Consider the following 18,398-nt stretch of genomic DNA (forward strand, 5'->3'; position numbering starts at 1 on the left):
TCTAGTTTTGGTATCAAGGTAATGCTGGCCTTGTAGAATGAATTTTGAAGTGTTCCTTTCTCTTAAATTTTTTGGAGTAGTTTGAGAAGAGTAGATACTAACTCTAAATGTTTGGTAGAATTCACCTGGGAAGCCACTGATCCTGGACTTGTGTTTGCTGGAAGCTTTGTTGATAATTGATTTGATATCATTACTAGTAATTGGTCTGTTAAGATTTTGCTTCTTCCTGATTCACTCTTGTAAGATTGTATATTTCATTTTTTGTGGGTTCTATGTTGTCTAATTTGTTGGCATGTAATTTTCCAAGTAGTCTCTTATAATCCTTTGTACTTCTATGGTGTTAGTTGTAACCTCTCTTTCATCTGATTTTATTTATTTGGGCCCTCTCTTTTTTTCTTGATGAATTTGGCTAAAGGTTTATTTTGCTTATATTTTTGAAGAATCAGTTCTTAGTTTCATTGATCTTTTTTTTAAATTTAATTTATTTCTGCTCTGGTCTTCATTATTTTTTTCTTCTATTAGCTGTGGGCTTTTTCTTTTTCTAGTTGTTTTAGGTTTAAGATTAGGTTTTAGATTTTTTTTTTTTTTTTTAGTTAGGCCTGTATTGCTATAAACTTTCCTCTTGGAACTACTTTTGCTGAATCCTATAGATTTCGGAATGTTGTGTTTCCATTTTTATTTGTCTCAATGTAATGTTTTATTTCCTCTTTTATTTCTTTGTTGACCCATTGTTTATTTAATAACATGTTGTTTAGCCTCCACGTGTTTGTGTTTGTTCCAGTTTTTTTTTCTTGTAATTGATTTCTAGTTTTATACCATTGTGGTTGGAAGAGATACTTGATATGATTTCAGTCTTAAATTTGTTGAGACTTGTTTTGTTGTTTAACCTGTGATTTATCCTCAAGAATGTTCCATGTGCACTTAAAAAGAATGTGTAGTTTGCTGGTTTTGGATGGAATGTTCTGTGTATATAAATCCATCTGATCTACAGTGTCGTTTAAGACCACTTTTTCCTTATTGATTTTCTGTCTCGATGATCTATTCAGTGACATAAATGGGTTATTAAAGTCCCTGCTATTATGTATTACTGTCAGTTTCTCCTTTTACATTTGTTAATAATTTGCTTTAAATATTTAGGTGTGTCTATATTAGGTGCATATATTTATATATGTAATATATTAGGTGAAAAAATATATACGTTTACAACTGTTAAATCCTCCTGTATTGATTTCTTCATCATTATGTAATGCCCTTATTTGTCTCATGGTATTTGTTATAAAGTCTATTTTGTCTGATATATGTATTGCTACTTCAGCTTTCTTTTCACTTCATTTGCATGAAATATCTTCTTTCCATCCCTTTATTTTCAGCCTGTATGTGTTTTTAGGTCTGAAATGAGTCTTGTAGGCAGCATGTAGATGGGTCTTCTTTTTTATCCATTTAATCATGCTGTGTCTTTTGATTGGACATTAGTCCATTTACATTTAAAGTAATTATAACAGGTGTGTACTTATTGCCATTTTGTTCATTTTGTTCATTGTTTTTGTGGTTGTTTTTTTCTTCTCTTGTTTTCTGTGATTTGATGACTTTTAGTGGTATGCTTGGCTGTCTTTTTATTTTTTGTGGTAGCTGTTACAGATTTTGGGTTTGTGGTTACCATGAGGTTCATATATAATGCTCAATTATAGCAGTCTATATTAAGTTAATGGTCACTTAAGTTTGAACACATTCTAAAACACTCTCCCACCACCATGTTTTTGACATCATATTTTACTCTTTATTTTAGTGTCTTTTAACTAATTATTGTAGATACACTTGACTATTACTTTTGTCTTTTAGCTTTCATACTAGCTTTATAAGTGGTTCATCTACTGTCTTTACTATATGTTTGCTTTTACTAGTGAGATTTTTTTCTTTTCATAAATTTCTTCTAGTTATGGCCTTTAACTGCTTAAAGAAGTCCCTTTTAATATTTCTTGTAAGGCTGGTTTTTGTGGTGATGAGCTCCTTTAACTTGTGTTTGTCTGGGGAACTCTATATCTCCTTCTATTTTGAATGATAATATTGCTGGGTACTCTTGGTTGTAGGTTTTTCCTTTCAGAACTTTGAATATATCATTCAACTCCCCTCTGGCCTGCAAAGTTGCTGCTAAATATCAGCCTTGTGGACATTCCCTTATTACATAACTAGTTTCTTATCTCTTGATGATTTTAAGATTCTCTCCTAAATTTCTGACATGTTAATTATTGTGTTTCTTGGTATTAACTTTTTTGGGTTAATCTTGTTGGGAGTTTCTGTGCTTCTTGAACATGGATGTATGTTTCCTTCCCCAGGTTAGGGAGTTTTCAGCTACTATTTCTTCAAATAAGTTTTCTACCCCTTTCTCTTACTCTTCTTCCAAGACCCCTAATATGCAAATGTTAGTACATTTGATGTTGTCCCAGAAGTCTTTTAAACTATTCTAATTTTTTCAAGTTCTTCAGTCTTTTTGCTGGTTTCTACTACATGGTTTTCCAGATTGCTCTTTGGTTTTTCTGCATTATCTAATCTGCTGTTGATTTCCTTCTAACTTATTTTTTGTTCATTTATTTCATTCTTTAGCTCTGATTGGTTCTTTTTTATATTTTCTATCTCTTTGTTGAAATTCTCACTGTGTTCATCCATTCTTCTCCCAAGTTTGATGAGCATCTTTATGATAATTACTTTGAACTCTTTATATGGTAGATCACACTTTTTGTGTAGTTCTTCTTCTGAAGTTTTGTCTTGTTTTTTCATTTGTACCATATTCCTCTGTCTCCTCATTTTGCCTGACTTGCTGTGTTTGTTTCTGTGTATTAGGTAGATCAATTGTTGGTCTTCAAAGAGTAGCCTTATGTAGAAGGTGTCCTGGAGGGGCCAGAAGCACAGTCCTCTCCAGGTCACCAAAACTAAGTGCAACAGGGGTGTCCCCTGTGTTGACTTCATGCACTTTCCTTTTGATTGGGCTGCAACTGTTGTGGGCACACTGGTGGGTCGGGCTGTCTACAGCTCCCCCTACCAGCCAGTTTGGGTGGGCTCCAGTCCAGGCCATTGCTTTCCACTGGATGCAGTGAGGCAGAACATGCTTTTATGAGGTGCTAGTCGAAGCCAATGCCACCTGCCAGTTGGTGTGGTGAGTCCACAGGGCAACGCTGGGGAGTGGTATGTGATGCTAACAGAGTAGATGGGAGAGTATCAGAAATGGAACCCACCAGTACTTCCATTCCCAGAGAAAGTTCTTACAGATCCCTGGTCCTCCAGCACATACCCTAAAATCAGTCAGGAAATCACTCAGCTTTCCTTTACATATAGCTGAGATACTTTTCAAACTGCTGCCTCTGTGCTGGGTCTCAGAGCAAGTAGGTTTGTGCATGAGACCTTTAAGAATAGAGTCTTTGTTTCCTATAGCCTCTCTGCTGTCCCAGAATTATGCTCCACTGATTTTCAAAGCCAGAAATTTATGGGCTCTTCTCTGGATGAACATCTCCAGGGCAAGGTAGCCTGATGTCGGGTTTGAAACCCTTGCTGCATAGGGAAGACCTCTATACCTGTGGCATCTCTCCCCCTGTGGGTCACTGCACCAGATCTCATCTCTGTCTCTCCTACTTTTCTCCATGTGCTTTGTCCTTATATCTTTAGCTGTGGAATAGCTAATCTTTAGGTTGTTCTCAGAGAGAGTTGGTCTGTATTTAGTTGTATCCTTATTTTCTGGGGAAGGAGATGAACTCAGGATACTCCTGCTCCACCAACTTGCTCCTCCAGCTGTTTCTTTTACTATTGCTTTCATTCTTGTTCTGAAAACACATTTCTGAGTACCAGCACTCCAGTAACTAGATGTACTTTCAAAGCAAAGGACATAATGAAAGACAAAAATCTGATGGACCAAATATATAGTCTTACTCACTTGATAAGACATTTTTTGTGGGCCAAGCCTACAGAGAGAGGCAGTGATAGTCAATTATTTTATTTAACCCTTGAAATAAAAAAGTGCCTTAATTGTTCATATGTAATTATGGTAAAAACATGTATGAGTTCATAATGGTTTTAGTATGTTCACTTGAGTTTTATCAGTAAATATGGCACAGATAGGTATTGTCATTTAGATATGACACAGTTTGTCATTCATCCTTGTTTCAAGTGGACCAAAAGTGAAAATACTGACAGCATATTATTTATGACTGACCCATCCAGATTCTTAGAGCCAATGGAAAGAATAACACACACACACACACACACACATACACACATGTAAATGACTTAGCTCCTAGTCATTTGTGATGAAATAGAGCTATCTCAAAGGTGATTTTCATGTAGCCTTAGACTTAAAGCTAAATTTTCATTTACTAAAGTGAAACTTGCATATTCCAGAAGTCAGTTTTTTAAGAGAACTAAAACTAGTCTTTTAATAACTACAGCTGCATTTCTCAGTTACAAATTTTTTTTAAATAGTGAGCTAAAATTTAGATTTAAATCATTGATGAAAATTTCCTTTAGAGAAGAGTTAAAGATAGATTATTAATATTGGGCATGTGTTTTTTTTTTTTAACATGAATTTTTTAAACATGTTTCAATTGCCTAATATATGCCAGAGGCCATGCTAGGTATTGGAAGAGTTAAACAGACTTGATTTTGTGTTCCACCTCAGCAATTTATGGGCTAAAAGACCCTGGACAAGTTGCCCAACCTCTTTGATCCTCAACTTCTCCATCTATATAATGGCGATAATTGTGTACCTCCCAAGATTAAAATAATATAAAGGGTGTTTGGTTTTTTTTAGCATATTACCTGGAACTTAAAAAAATGATAGCGGGGAACTACATATGGCACATTTTTTGCCATTGAAGATTTACAAATCTAGTTAGACAAACAGATATATTAAATAAATAGTACTTGTGAGAGGCAATTATAATCCATTCCAGCATTGCTCATGGTTTACTATGTATCCTACAATGAATTTCTTTAAAAACATTTTTAAAAATATTTCTTTGGTCAAATAAATATGGGTAATGATGAATATTTTGAGAGTCACAATGTATATTATTCTCTTCAAGAATCTGAGATGTTCTGGCATAGCCTTGCCTTCTGTGGTGAACTCAGAGTATTTATTACTTATGAATTCTACTTGCTATCATTCTCAGCTCTCTGCCCTCTTACATTTAAAGGTACCCCTATAACATGGATTCAGACCTTTAATGTTTAGTCTCACAATAGTTGTCAAATTTGCCCATCTACTTTTTCTTGTAATATAAAAATCTATATTTAAAAGTACCCCAGGATTGCCGATTCTGTTCACTTAAAAGTATATAGATTCTTTTTTTTTTTTTAATGTTTATTTACTCTTGAGAGAGAGAGAGAGAGAGAGCAACAGAGCATGAGGAGGGGAGGGGCAGAGAGAGGGGGAGACACAGAATCCGAAGCAGGTTCCAGGCTCTGAGCTGTCAGCACAGAGCCGGATGCAGGGCTAGAACCCACAAACTGCAAGATCATGACCTGAGCTGAAGCTGGACGCTTAACCGACTGAGCCACCCAGGCACCTCTGGATTCTAATTAATGTTACTATTTTAAAATAGAAACTGCATTGCTTTATATAACAAAACCAGTCCAGTTATAACTATTTCCGTTAAAAAAAATTAGCTGCGAAGCCAAAATTATTTAAATCTCATGTTATAAACAGTTTGTTTTTTTCCAGTATTTTGAGTTTGAAGTCTTAGAACAGATTGAAGTATAGTTTTAACCTTTGGGTTTTATTTAATTTTTTAATTTCAAGTTTGTTCAGGCTTCAGTACCTTTCCTCTTTTACTAGTTGAAATAATTTATGCAAATTTTTCTTGCTTCCTTTATGACTGAGCTTTCTGCAAAGGTTATTTCTGTCTCTTTGTGGTCAGGTCATTATCTCAGGGTAATTTTTCCCTCCCATGTTTTTTTGGGGAGGAAGGAACTGCCCACCACTCATAATTATGGACCCAGATTCATCAGAGCTTTTTAAATTCCAGCAAGAGGCACTCTTGTGTAGTCATACCCTTATTGATGTGCCTTCTTAGGGGTTTCTTTTCTTTTTTCTTTTTTATGTTGTGTTAGATGCCTTTTGAGCTGTCTTTTTTTTTTTTAACTGAAGTGTGATTATTAATTTCAGGTATACAGTGTAGTGATAAAATCACTCTATACTTAGGCTGTGCTCACCACAAGTGTAGCTACCATCTGTTACCATACAGGCTATTACAATACCATTAACTGTATTCCCTATGCTGTCTGTACCTTTCATCCCTATTAGTTACTTATTCCATAACTAGAAGCCTGTACTTCCCACTCCCCTTCACCCATTTTGCCCATCCTCTCACCACTTGGGGGTTTCTTTTTTACTGAATCATTTTTTATGGTCAGAAACTTTATTTAATGTTAAGTGCTCTTTTCCTCAGCAAGGTTTTCTGAAGCAGCTAATAGCTGCACCAGTTATCTTTGGGAAACCACACAACCTACCTACCTTTATCATAGTGCTGACATTTTGGTGTCTTTGTTTTTTTTTAAATTTTTCTTAACATTTATTCATTTTTGAGAGTGAGAGAGACAGAGTGTGAGCGGGGGAAGGGCAGAGAGAGAGGGAGACACAGAATGTGAAGCAGGCTCCATGCTCTGAGCTGTCAGAACAGAGCCTGATGCGGGGCTCGAACTCACGGCAGGGAGATCATGACCTGAGCTGAACTTGGACGCTTAACCAACTGAGCCACCCAGGCCCCGATAATTTGGTGTCTTAATTATACTTGTTTCACTTTGTAGGGGAAGAAAAAAATTTTTCCTCTACCTATCTTAGGTTCATTCCCTGGGGCTCTGAAAATTAGACTGACAAAAAAGGAAAACAAAACAGATTAACAAGAGAAAAACAGTTTATTAATGTGTGCAGTACACATCCTGCAGAAGAAACCTTACATAATGAGTAACTCCAGTGAATGGTTTGGGCTTGGGTAGCATCTTAACAAAGAATAATAAATTCATAGAGAGGTGACAGGTAAAAACAAAAGGGGTTTTAGGCTTCCAACATCAGGAAATTATGGGAAGGTAAATATATTTGGAAAACTAATAGCATATGTGGGTTATTTGTCTAGATCCATCTTGGCACCAACTTTCCATCTTCTTCATGGCCATAAAACTTCTTTGGGAGGGGGGATTTATAGCAGTCTTCATTTCTGAGAGGCTTCTGCTTTTAGTTTGATAAAGTATGCTCTGGGAAGACTCTTTCTGCACTGGCAGATTCTCATTTGCCTCTCTCTCATTTGCCTGCTCAAAATTAATCTTTATGCCAAAGTAGCATATTCTGCTACCTTTCAACTTCTTGAAATTGAGCTTCTGAAGGGCAGAAATATTATCTCTTCTCTGTTCGCCTGAGTTGCAGTATCAAGCAGACAGCAATCACTCTTTATAAATATTTGTTGAGTTAATGAACAGAGCCCATCAACTATTTTGGCCATGAACTCATATGGTGTTCCCCTAGTTCATACTTACTATTCTACAAAAGAGGAATTCCTAGAGAATTCCTGATATTTTGGCAGTAGATCATTTGGTCACTCTTTGATGGTAAAGATTCATGTTGATTAAATGTAGATCATGGAATGTACTTATATAAATTATCCTGCAAATATATCTGATCAGTCATTTCATTTATAGAAGTGCAGTACAGTTCCCAGATGGTCAAATGCCTATTCTTTCTTACAAAGAAACCAGTTAAATGAGTACTCAAATTTTTTAGTGATTAAAGGAACTCCTAACTAGAACTACAGAGTAAGTAGCTACTAGTAACTAACTAGAATGTTCCTAAGTGGGAGGAAAACATTCAAATTCAAAATCACATTAATTCCTAATAAATGTTTTCAAACATGAATAAAGCATGTGAATCCAGAAACACGTATTTATCATTTGTCATTTCAATCACTGAACCTCACTTTTCTACTATATTTCTGTGTTTTACTTCTACTGCACACACCATAATCTTTTCATTTTTGCCATATTTTATAGCCTGTATGCTTAAGCTTTTACCCAGACACAGTTTTCTGACAGATTAAATGTCCTAGCAATTCAGTTTTAATGATTACTAGGTTTCTCATACTAATAGTAAATTTAAAATAATGATAATGCAATGTTAAACATGATAATCTATAAACAATTAGACAGTTTAAAAGGAGATTTTGTTTAGGGCCAGTTGTTCTCTTTTATCCTCCATAAGTAGGTAAAGGGCAAAATGTCCTTACTTATACGCTGTATACAACCCACAATTTTGCAGGGAGAGTTCTATAGGAGAGGCAAGTTTACATCAGCATTGTTTGAGAACGTAAAGACCCCTTACTTCATCTCCAAATTTTGGAAAGAGGAAAAGACACTTAGAAACTATTTAGCTAACCCTACATCCTCTCTAGAACCCCTTCTCCTTTTGGCACACATGAACTTGAGGTCTTCTCTACCTTTCTTAATAGGGTAATAAGAAAGACATTTTGAAACAGACCTTTGACTCTTGACAAAGTGTACAACTAGAAAAAACCCTTAAGTTGTAATTGGTAGCAGTTAGGGAATACTGAGAAAATAAGCAAAAATCACACACAAAAAATTTTATCAGAATAATTTTGTGAGTTTTCCTCTTCTGTTTTAAGAGATTTTTAAATTGCCTTATGCTTGTTTTTCCTTTTCCAAAAGAAACCGAATTAAAAACCGTTATAACTCTCAATAACTATACCATTTTGAAGTCTGCCTGTCTACAAAGCTATAGCCAAGGTACCTCATTTCTGGAAAAAGAATCTAAGAACAAATGCTTTTGAGTGAGGCACAAGCAAATTAAGTCTATAGAAGTAAAATAAATAATGTATTCTTCTCTTCTTAATCCTTTTTTTATTTCTCTTTCTGTGGGTATCTGAAAGCATTTTGAGTATATTTATTATAGATTAATACTTGTGATCTCCTTGCATAGTGATATAGGAAGCAAACTGGACAGAAATGGCTAAGGACAAATTTTGGTGAATAAAAGCAGATAATATACAAATACTAATTAAATATTTGTGGCCACATTAAAATTTCATAATTGGTCTAATAATAAATGTTATTAGTCAATAATTGAGAAATAGGTAAACATGAAGAAAATAAAAATCATTCATAATCATTTCATGCAGTTAAAATTGCTATTGAAATTTTTTTTTTTTTTTTTTTTTTTAATTTTTTTTTCAACGTTTTTTATTTATTTTTGGGACAGAGAGAGACAGAGCATGAACGGGGGAGGGGCAGAGAGAGAGGGAGACACAGAATCGGAAACAGGCTCCAGGCTCCGAGCCATCAGCCCAGAGCCTGACGCGGGGCTCGAACTCACAGACCGTGAGATCGTGACCTGACTGAAGTCGGATGCTTAACCGACTGCGCCACCCAGGCGCCCCTGAAATTTTTTTAAATATATGTAATATGTATTTTTAACACAATTTGGAAAGTTTTCTATATCCTGATTTTATTTTTACTTGACATTAGATTTGGGTCTTTTCCCAAGTTGCTAAATTTGGAAATTTTTGAATTTTTTATTTTTTTATTCATAGAATCCTGTTCAGTGAATGAACCAGTAATTTATCCAGTTCCCTATTGTTTTCAACTTGTTACAGTTGTAACAAGGCTGCATATATATAATTACTAGTGAGGTTAAACATTTTTTCATATACTTCTTAAATGGGTGTATCATTTATGAAAAAATTACGTATAAGGTACTTATTGTTTCTGTCACAGATCTAAACGAAGCAAGATCTTACTAAAGCTAAAAAGGCAGAAGGAAGAAGAGGATCGCAGATTACAGTTGCACATTCAAAGACAGAGAGCCATGAGACTGTCCCGAGAATTACGGCTGAGTATGCTTGAAATAGTTCATCCAGGTGCGTGGCAATGTCAATTTTCTAAGTGTAAAAATATTTAAAGCATCTTTTAATGAGCCAGATTTCCTGCTACCTGATTTTTTTTTCTTTTAATTTGGACTGTTGCCCCGTTTCTCCCTTTTCCAGGTAAACCTTGTTAAATCTCGAGTCAAAAAAAAAAGTTACTATTTTTTCTGATTAAGGCCTATTATTGATGATGAGCAGTCTCTCAACTAGTTTTCGTATCTTTTGAATAAATTAGTAAACATAAAAATATGTGATAGCTTTAAAGATAGCTTTCAGAGACATAGAGAAAGAATCCCCTTGACCCTAAGTAAGGAGTTTGAATATTGCTACATTCTGGCATCTGAACTTTATTCATACACCAGTATAAACCTTGTGACATCTTACCACCTTTGATACACTAAACTGAGATTAATATTACAGTCTGGGAATTAGAATGGTTTTAAGATTGTTTTTGTTCTTCCCCTTCCCCTCCTACCACTCACTCCCAGTGTTCTCCACTACCCTCTTATTTCTCATTTTTTCCCTTAAATATAAATGTTTCATAGTGTTCCATCTTTAGTCCTCACTCTCATGTTGCTCTTTCTGCAGTATCTTATCCGTAACTACAGCTTCAACTACCAACTGAGTGAACATTCAAATCTTGTTTGCATCTTCACCCTCCCAAGCTCTAAACCAGCACTTCCTAATAAACCTTTTTACAAAATTAAATGTTCTTTATTTGCACTGTTTAATATGGTTCCCACTGGCTAGACATGACCATTGAGTACTTGAAATATGGTTAGTGCATGCAAGCACATGAATCTTTAATTTCACTTTATTTAAAGTAGCTATTTGTGGTTAGTGTCAACTATATTGGACTGCACAGCTCTGTAGCCAGTTCTCTATTGGATGCTTTACTTAGATATCCACAGGCATCCTAAAACTAGTCATTATCTCCCCACTTCCCCCACCAATTTCCTCTCCCTGTATTCCCCTTCTCAGATAATGGCATCAACAATCCACTCAATTTCCCATCTGTGAGACGCGCTAGAGTTCTTTCTCTTGCTCACGTACAACGAGTCTGAGAAAGAAAAAAAAAAGTCATCTGTAGATAAGAGAAATTTAGAAGTACACAGAGTAGTTAATACATACACACATTTTGCCTTTTCCCTCTCGTGGTATGGATTGAATTCCTACTATGTACTTGGGATTCTTTTTTCTAAATATTCTTACTATTGGATTATTAATATTAACCCTTTTCTCATTACTTTGCCACAAAAAAATTATATGAATCTTTTCTCTAAAAGAAGCGACATAATCTGAGAAAGGTTTTGGAGTTTTTTTTTCCTCCTATGTTAGAACTACTGTAAAATAATAAAATTGGGGAAATTAATGAACAATATTTAAAGAAACAAATAAAAAGACCGTAAGATTGTTGTTATTATCATTGTCCTGATTCCAGAACTTGAAAAAGCATATGTTGTAATAGTGTGTGTCATCTTTCTAGGTCAGGTGGAAAAACATAATCGGGAAATAGAAGAGAAATCAGCATTGATTATCCAGAAACACTGGAGAGGGTACAGGGAAAGGAAAATTTTTCGCCAACAGAGGCCATCTCTCACGGAGTATAAAGCAGCTGTCACACTTCAGAGAGCAGTGAGTCTAATGTAGTAAAAAGATTACTGGATTAGGAGGCAAAAACATGGATTCAAACCTGACCTTGGATATACCTGCTGTAAAGTCTAGTCACGGAGCTTTTCTGAGTCTTAGTTTCTTCCTCTATAAAGTAAGAACCTCTTTACCACTGGACAAACTGATTTAGACACCCAGTCCTTAGTACTTCCATTGAACCTTGAACATCATTTATCATACTGCAGTGTTATTTGTTCGTTTTTTTTTTTTTTTTCTTTCTTGGCCTGTGACTTCCTGAAGGGTAAGGAACTCTTATTTATTGTTGTCAGCCTTCAGCATGTACTTGGTATATGAATGGATGTTTACCGTACCTTTTTCACTTAATTGTTATGTGAGTCAGATGACCTGATTTTTGGGAAAGTATTTTGTAAAGTGCAAAGCCTGTACCAGTTCAGCACATCATATTTTATTTTTTTTTAATGTACAGATAATATATTAGATATAATTGGATCACTGTAATTCTTGAATTATAGAATGGTGTTCTTAAATGATAATTTTCCTGAGATTTATCTGGAGCACAGTAATATTTTATTGCCTTGGAAAAGTATAGCAAACAGGCTATTTATTTCATTCAGTGACCAATTTTCCTAACATCTGTTATTTGCTTATACCTGTTAACTTTCAGGTCTATAGCATTTCGTGTCTATAGCAGTTATCTTTATGATACTTTATTGTTGAATTTTAGGTTAATTTCAGTTTTTTACAGTGATAAATTTTGAATAGTCTCTTTGTTAATTCTCCATGATTAACTTCTTACAAAGATAATTAAAAACCACTCTTTTAAAAAATAGGAAAGAGTAAGTACTAAAAAAATAGGAAAAAGTAAGTAAGTAAGGAAAGAGAAGTAGGTAGATTTCTGTTGCCCCCTTCTTCCTCAGACTTTTTGGGTGATGTCAGGCTCTGTCTGCAACAAACAATCCTATACCATCACCAAACAACACTCACACCTGCTTTTTACCCTCTGCTACATAAGGCCATCTAAGAACCTATGGATATCCATGTTGGAGATACTTCTTTTAGGGGAGGAACCCTTGGATGCTTTCTAGTACTTTTTATCTCATGGCTTCCTCCTTTTTAAATTCTTTTCTGTCAGAGAATCAACTAGGACCTTATGAAATTGAATTACTACTTTGACAATTTAGATAAGGCCAATCAATATTTATAAAAGGATCCTGTACTCTAAAATGAGACCTCAGTTTGTCCACCGTTCCTTAAAGAAAGCAGCACAGAGGTCATTATAGAGGAGGATATCTGACAGCTATGAAGGCAAAGTCATTTTGGCTTTCACAATTTTTTTTTGGCATAAAAGGAAAAAGATTAGTCATATCTGCCTGATGTCTCTCCCACCCAAAAGAAGGAATACAGGTCTCCATTGTAAGACAAAAAGGGATGGGTCAAGGTCATGTTTTATTCTTTGCAGCTCACTACTAGAAATAATGGTGAAGTCAAAGCAAAGCTAGCCAAAAATAGGAGAGATAGGAAGAGAATTCCTTTCAAAGAGGGAAAAGAGAAACAAATTATGAAGTACAGAGAGGGAAATGAAAGTAGTAGAGAAAATTAGGATAAGGCAATCAGTGGTCAGTAAACAACATATTTTACTACATTTCAAAGCATCCTTTTTTAAGACGTACTAAAGACCTGTGTATAGACTATGTCCAATACAGTACCCACTAACTACATGTGAGTACTGAGTACTTGACATGCAGCTAGTCAAAATTGGAATGTGTCATAAGTGTAAAATACCACATTTTGAAGACTTAGTATGAGAGTGTAAAATACTTCATTAATAATTTTTATATTGAATATATGTTGAAGTGCCAATATCTTTTACATATATTGAGTTATATATAGTATGTTTATATAGCTCAGTATTTGCAAAATATTAATTTTGACTGTTCCTTTTACTTTTTTTATATGGCTACTAGAAAGTTTAAAATTACATATGTGACTTCCATTATATTTTTATTAGCACTACTATTGATCTTAGTAAGAAAAAAAAGGAATAATTAATTAGTTTCACTGAAAGTAGTAGGAATATCATTTCCTTGAACTTGTCCTTTGGGAGGAACTGCTTTTTAGTGTTTTTGGCAGGAAAAGGCCAGAACTATGTTTTGCCTTTCTCCCTTCCTTATTTTTTTGCAAAAGGAGAGGCATTGTTTCTCATGTAATTAGAAATTGAAAAAACCCTATGTAAACTTGCTGATTTCAAATTACACATTTTTAACCCAGATAATAAGTGGGAGTTCTTTGTAGTGGTATAGTGTTGAAATTAAGTTTGAAGAGTTAGCTGCATTTTCCCTTTTAATAGCTCCATGATTTTCTTCTCTTGCTTTCTCATCTCTTAAGAAACTTAGAAGGAAGGTGATGGTTGATGGTGTCTGGTCTCTAGAGCCAGAATGATAGTAGTGCTTGCTACTTAATTATAGCAGAAAAGTACTTTGCACTATTATACAAATCCATCACACACTGACCACAAAAACACTTAGAGAAACCCTTAGCAGTTGAGAAAATAAATAAAAACTGGAAGATAAATAACAATTTCAGAGAGTCCTCAAGTGGCAAAGAATGAAGAAATAAAAGGTTAAGGCGGGCTTTTTTGATCTAGGGACAGAAGTTCCTCTGTTCTGGTACCTTTACTCTGATGTTCCCAGCTAATAGCAGGAGGTAGAAGAGAGAGAGAAGGAGAAGCAAGGAAGAAGAATCAAGTAAAGGGAACAATACAAGGGAGAGGGTCTCTTAACAGGAGGATGCAAGCACAGTTGAAGGCTCCAGTAACATACTAAAAACAGAGATATTAGGGAAATTTTATATAGTGAGTGAGAATACTTCCAGCTCTCTTCACCACCCCCCCAGGTCCCTGTGTGCCATCAGCCAGGCTTATCTCTTGCAAACAGTAGATTGAGAATATTTTTTTCGGGAAATCTGAGAAGAGTTACAAGTATGCTCACGATGGGGTACTCCACAAAGAAACAGCCCAGTTCAGTAGTTTTATATTAAAGTACACAGTAGATAAGGCCTACCCACCAGCCCAGAATTTCTAACAACTTCTTAGTTTTCACTCTTAAATATCAGCTCAAAGTGTCACTGAATATCTGAGGAAAGCTGAAGCCAAAACAAACAATAATACTACTTGGTGGAAATAGAGACATTGCAGGAATAAGAAGACTTTTTAAAAATCTGGTAATTCCTCAGAGCTAAGAGAAGATAATGCATGAAACAAAACCAGGATGCTATATAAAGGGGAACAAATAGAAGAAAAATTGGCAGAAGAAAAAATGAAAGACATAATAAAAGGACTAGGGGGAAAAATTAGGAAATCCAGAGAGCAGGGCAAAAAGAAAAGAAAACCAGTCCAGGAAGTCAAATATTCAAACATTTGAAACAAAGAACAGAAAAAAACCTGAGGAGAGGAAATCAAATAATTCGATATTTTCCAGAACTCAGTGTCATTAGTTTTAGATTAAAAGGGCTAACTAAATGTCTAAAACAAGGACAGAAATACACCCACATTTATTTTACATTACTGTGAACTACGCTGGGGACACACATACTTCTCAGTAGCAACATTGGAAGCTAAAATATATTGGAGTAAGGCTGTTACATTTTGGAGGGAAAAGGATTTCCTACTAGAATTCTACGTCATCCGCACCATCAGTTAAAGATAAGGGTAAACTAAAGAATTTTCACGTATCACAAAGTCTCTAAAACAAGAAAAAAGACAATGTGGAATATAGTAATGTGCAAAGGAAAGATGAAAAGGAGTCGCTAAGATGATGGTGAAAGGAGATCTCAGGATGACATGCATCAGGCATAGAGAACAGTCAATCCAGTTTTGAGCAGGTCAGAAAGCTCCGGAAAATGTATATCCCAGAAAACAAATTTGATAGAATGCCTGATATATTTTAATGTATTAAGTAAGCATTAGGACAGAGTTTAGATGCATGATCAGGGATAAGTACATAGAAAAGTAATCATTGGAAAACAACACACTTATTTATAATTCTACAGAAGATAAAAAATGTGCAAGAAAGGAAAAGTAATCATATGCTATATGGCTCAAAATTGAATGACCTTTTTGTAGTTATAATTATGTAAGCACTGCACATTGATTTAACTAAATTTACAATAATATTGGATGTTTGGGGATGTGGAAAATATGTGGGAGGCCAAGCAATGAAAGAGAGCTAAGCTAAATCCTTATCTGCTATAGAAGAAGGTCGATAGATAATACCCATACTTGAAAAATTGCAGAAAACTAGATGAAGATAAACATCAAAAGAAGAAGCTGGAAGAGTTAAAGTTGTCTTTGAGGGCGGGGGCAGAGAGCTGTAGTTGTTTTTTTTTAATAATAATTCTTATAAAACTGTCACATTAAACAGTAGAATTATATCAATGATTTTTTTTTCTGGAAAGCACTGAATAGTAAAATATTTTATACTTTGTGAGCCATGCAGTCTTGCAACTGTTCAGCTCTATAGTTATAGTACAAAGGAAGCTGAAAACAATACATAAGCAAGCATGAAACATCAATAATATGTTATTTGTAGACAATGAATTTTGAATTTCATATAATTTTCACAAGTCAGTATATTCTTTTTAAACATATAAAAGTACAAACCATTTTTAACTTTTAAGCCATACAAAAAGACACAGCAGGCTGGCTTTGGTCTGTGGGCCATAATTTGCCAACCTTTTCCTTAAGCCAATGTGAATATGTAACTTTGATGAAATAAAAACTACAAGGAGGGGAGAAGAGTGAAAAAAATTGGCCAGAATAATTTCAAATTTGTTTCCAAATCTTGCCTGTTTTAAGACTTCTTGTTTTACTAGGAATTCTTTCTGAAGGACATGAGAAAGAAAATTAAGAAAGTATTTTTGTCAGTAGCCCCATACTTTATAATTTTATAGTATTTCCTCATTTACCAAGCTTTTTCATACATACTATCCCTTTGATCCTCACATTCTTGTAGTCTAAGTAGAATTAGGGTTTCTTTTCTATAGACCTAGAGCCCTTTCTGTAGAGATCAAGTGACTTGCCCCAAATCATACACAGTTTATAAGGGACAAGTATTGAGACAAGAGCTTACTTCCAGTTTTTTCCTCCTGATTGCTTACTATACGATGTCTCAAATCATACAGTTTATAAGGGACTAGAATTAAGATGAGAACTCATTTCCTATTTTTTCCTCTTTGTTGCTTTGTATACAAATAATACATGAATATATCCTTGTAAAAGATTAAAACACTCCAAGAAAATATCATTAAAAAATCATTGTCCTCCCTCACTCCCATCACAATCCCATCCCTCTCCTCATACACACTCAGAGTTAATAACTTGTAATATGTTTGCTGCCGTATGTTGTAGAAGAAAATAGTTCTATTAGTTAGGAATGAAAAATTACAACTCTTTTTTTGCCCCAGACTCTTAAATTCCTAGCAAAGTGTCGTAAGAAAAAGAAACTGTTTGTTCCTTGGCAAGGACTTCAAGACCTCACTGATGCACGCAGAGTTAAACTAAAGCAACAAGTGGATGACTATCTCCAAAGACATCCGGTATGCAGACTTCTGTGCATTGATAATCAGTGTTATTTTTTGCCAGTGCATGATATTCACCAACAAAGTAGTGTATTATATGTGTTTGTGCATTTTTTATTGGTAAAAGGTAATACAGTGGCTTTACCATAGAGTTAAGGAGTCTTATAATTACATGTGCCATCGTATAGTCAATAAGGAAGGAGACTGCTTCAATTCAGTCATCTTGCATAGTGTATCAGCAAAACATGGTCATTGCTTTTTTTTTGCAATAGTGCATAAAACTATGTTGAAGCTTCCACAAAGAGTATATATAGCTTCCAGTCAGTAAATATCCGTTGTTAACATATATACCCAAACACATAACACATACATGTGGAAACTGACATCTGCTATTAATGAAACTCCAGGAGCCAATATTTTTTTTTTTTAATTTTTTTTTTTTTTTCAACGTTTATTTATTTTTGGGACAGAGAGAGACAGAGCATGAACGGGGGAGGGACAGAGAGAGAGGGAGACACAGAATCGGAAGCAGGCTCCAGGCTCTGAGCCATCAGCCCAGAGCCTGACGCGGGGCTCGAACTCACAGACCGTGAGATCGTGACCTGGCTGAAGTCGGACGCTTAACCGACTGCGCCACCCAGGCGCCCCCAGGAGCCAATATTATAAAACAGTTGGCTGTTTGCCTCTTATGATTTTATTACTGTAATACTGCTAACACCTTTCTCCCAATAGAAATGTCCATATCTTTTACTTTCTGTAACCACAGTACTACATATCAGGTGTTATTTGCTTCTCCCTTCTGAGTTCTTGACCTTATACTCCTATGTTTTTGAAGATCATTTTCCTTTCTGCTTTTAGAGTGATTCACCACCCTGTCATTAATTTTAATGACCTATACTTCTGCCAATCACACTCACTTTCTCTTTTCTTGATGTTTCTCCCATACTTCCACACTTCACTAATTTTATGAGGAAAGTTGGGAGATTATACATTTCAGCCAATCAGAATGCTTATTGCCCTCACTCAAACTAATAACCACTCATGAAGGTACCACTTACGTACTTTTCACATCCGTTTTCTTGTGCTTCCATTGTTTGTCTCTGGGTTCTGTTTCTCCCTCCTCTCTACCCCCTCCTCCCCACATACACACACTTTCTCCCTCTTTCTAAAATCTGAAGGTTTTGGGTGACTAATGTTAGAGGTTAAGAATAATGTTAGGTAGTCCTATCATTTACCCTTTCATTCTTCCAGAGCTCCCAAAACTAAAGAGCCTTATGCAAA

General features: G+C 35.1%; 1 protein-coding gene across 11 annotated transcripts in view; it reads left to right on the forward strand.

The window, feature by feature from the left end:
- Positions 1 to 18,398, forward strand: part of IQCB1 (IQ motif containing B1) — a 65,061-nt gene that overhangs the window by 35,183 nt on the left and 11,480 nt on the right. For all 11 annotated transcript variants that reach the window (XM_058731221.1, XM_058731219.1, XM_058731225.1 and 8 more), the window contains 3 exons: positions 9,763 to 9,905; positions 11,398 to 11,546; positions 17,004 to 17,135. In XM_058731221.1, the coding sequence (XP_058587204.1) occupies positions 9,763 to 9,905; positions 11,398 to 11,546; positions 17,004 to 17,135 (424 nt within the window). The remainder of the gene's footprint in view (positions 1 to 9,762; positions 9,906 to 11,397; positions 11,547 to 17,003; positions 17,136 to 18,398) is intronic.

Source organism: Neofelis nebulosa, chromosome 5, assembly GCF_028018385.1.
Source record: "Neofelis nebulosa isolate mNeoNeb1 chromosome 5, mNeoNeb1.pri, whole genome shotgun sequence".
In the NCBI taxonomy this organism is placed as follows: Eukaryota; Metazoa; Chordata; class Mammalia; order Carnivora; family Felidae; genus Neofelis; species Neofelis nebulosa.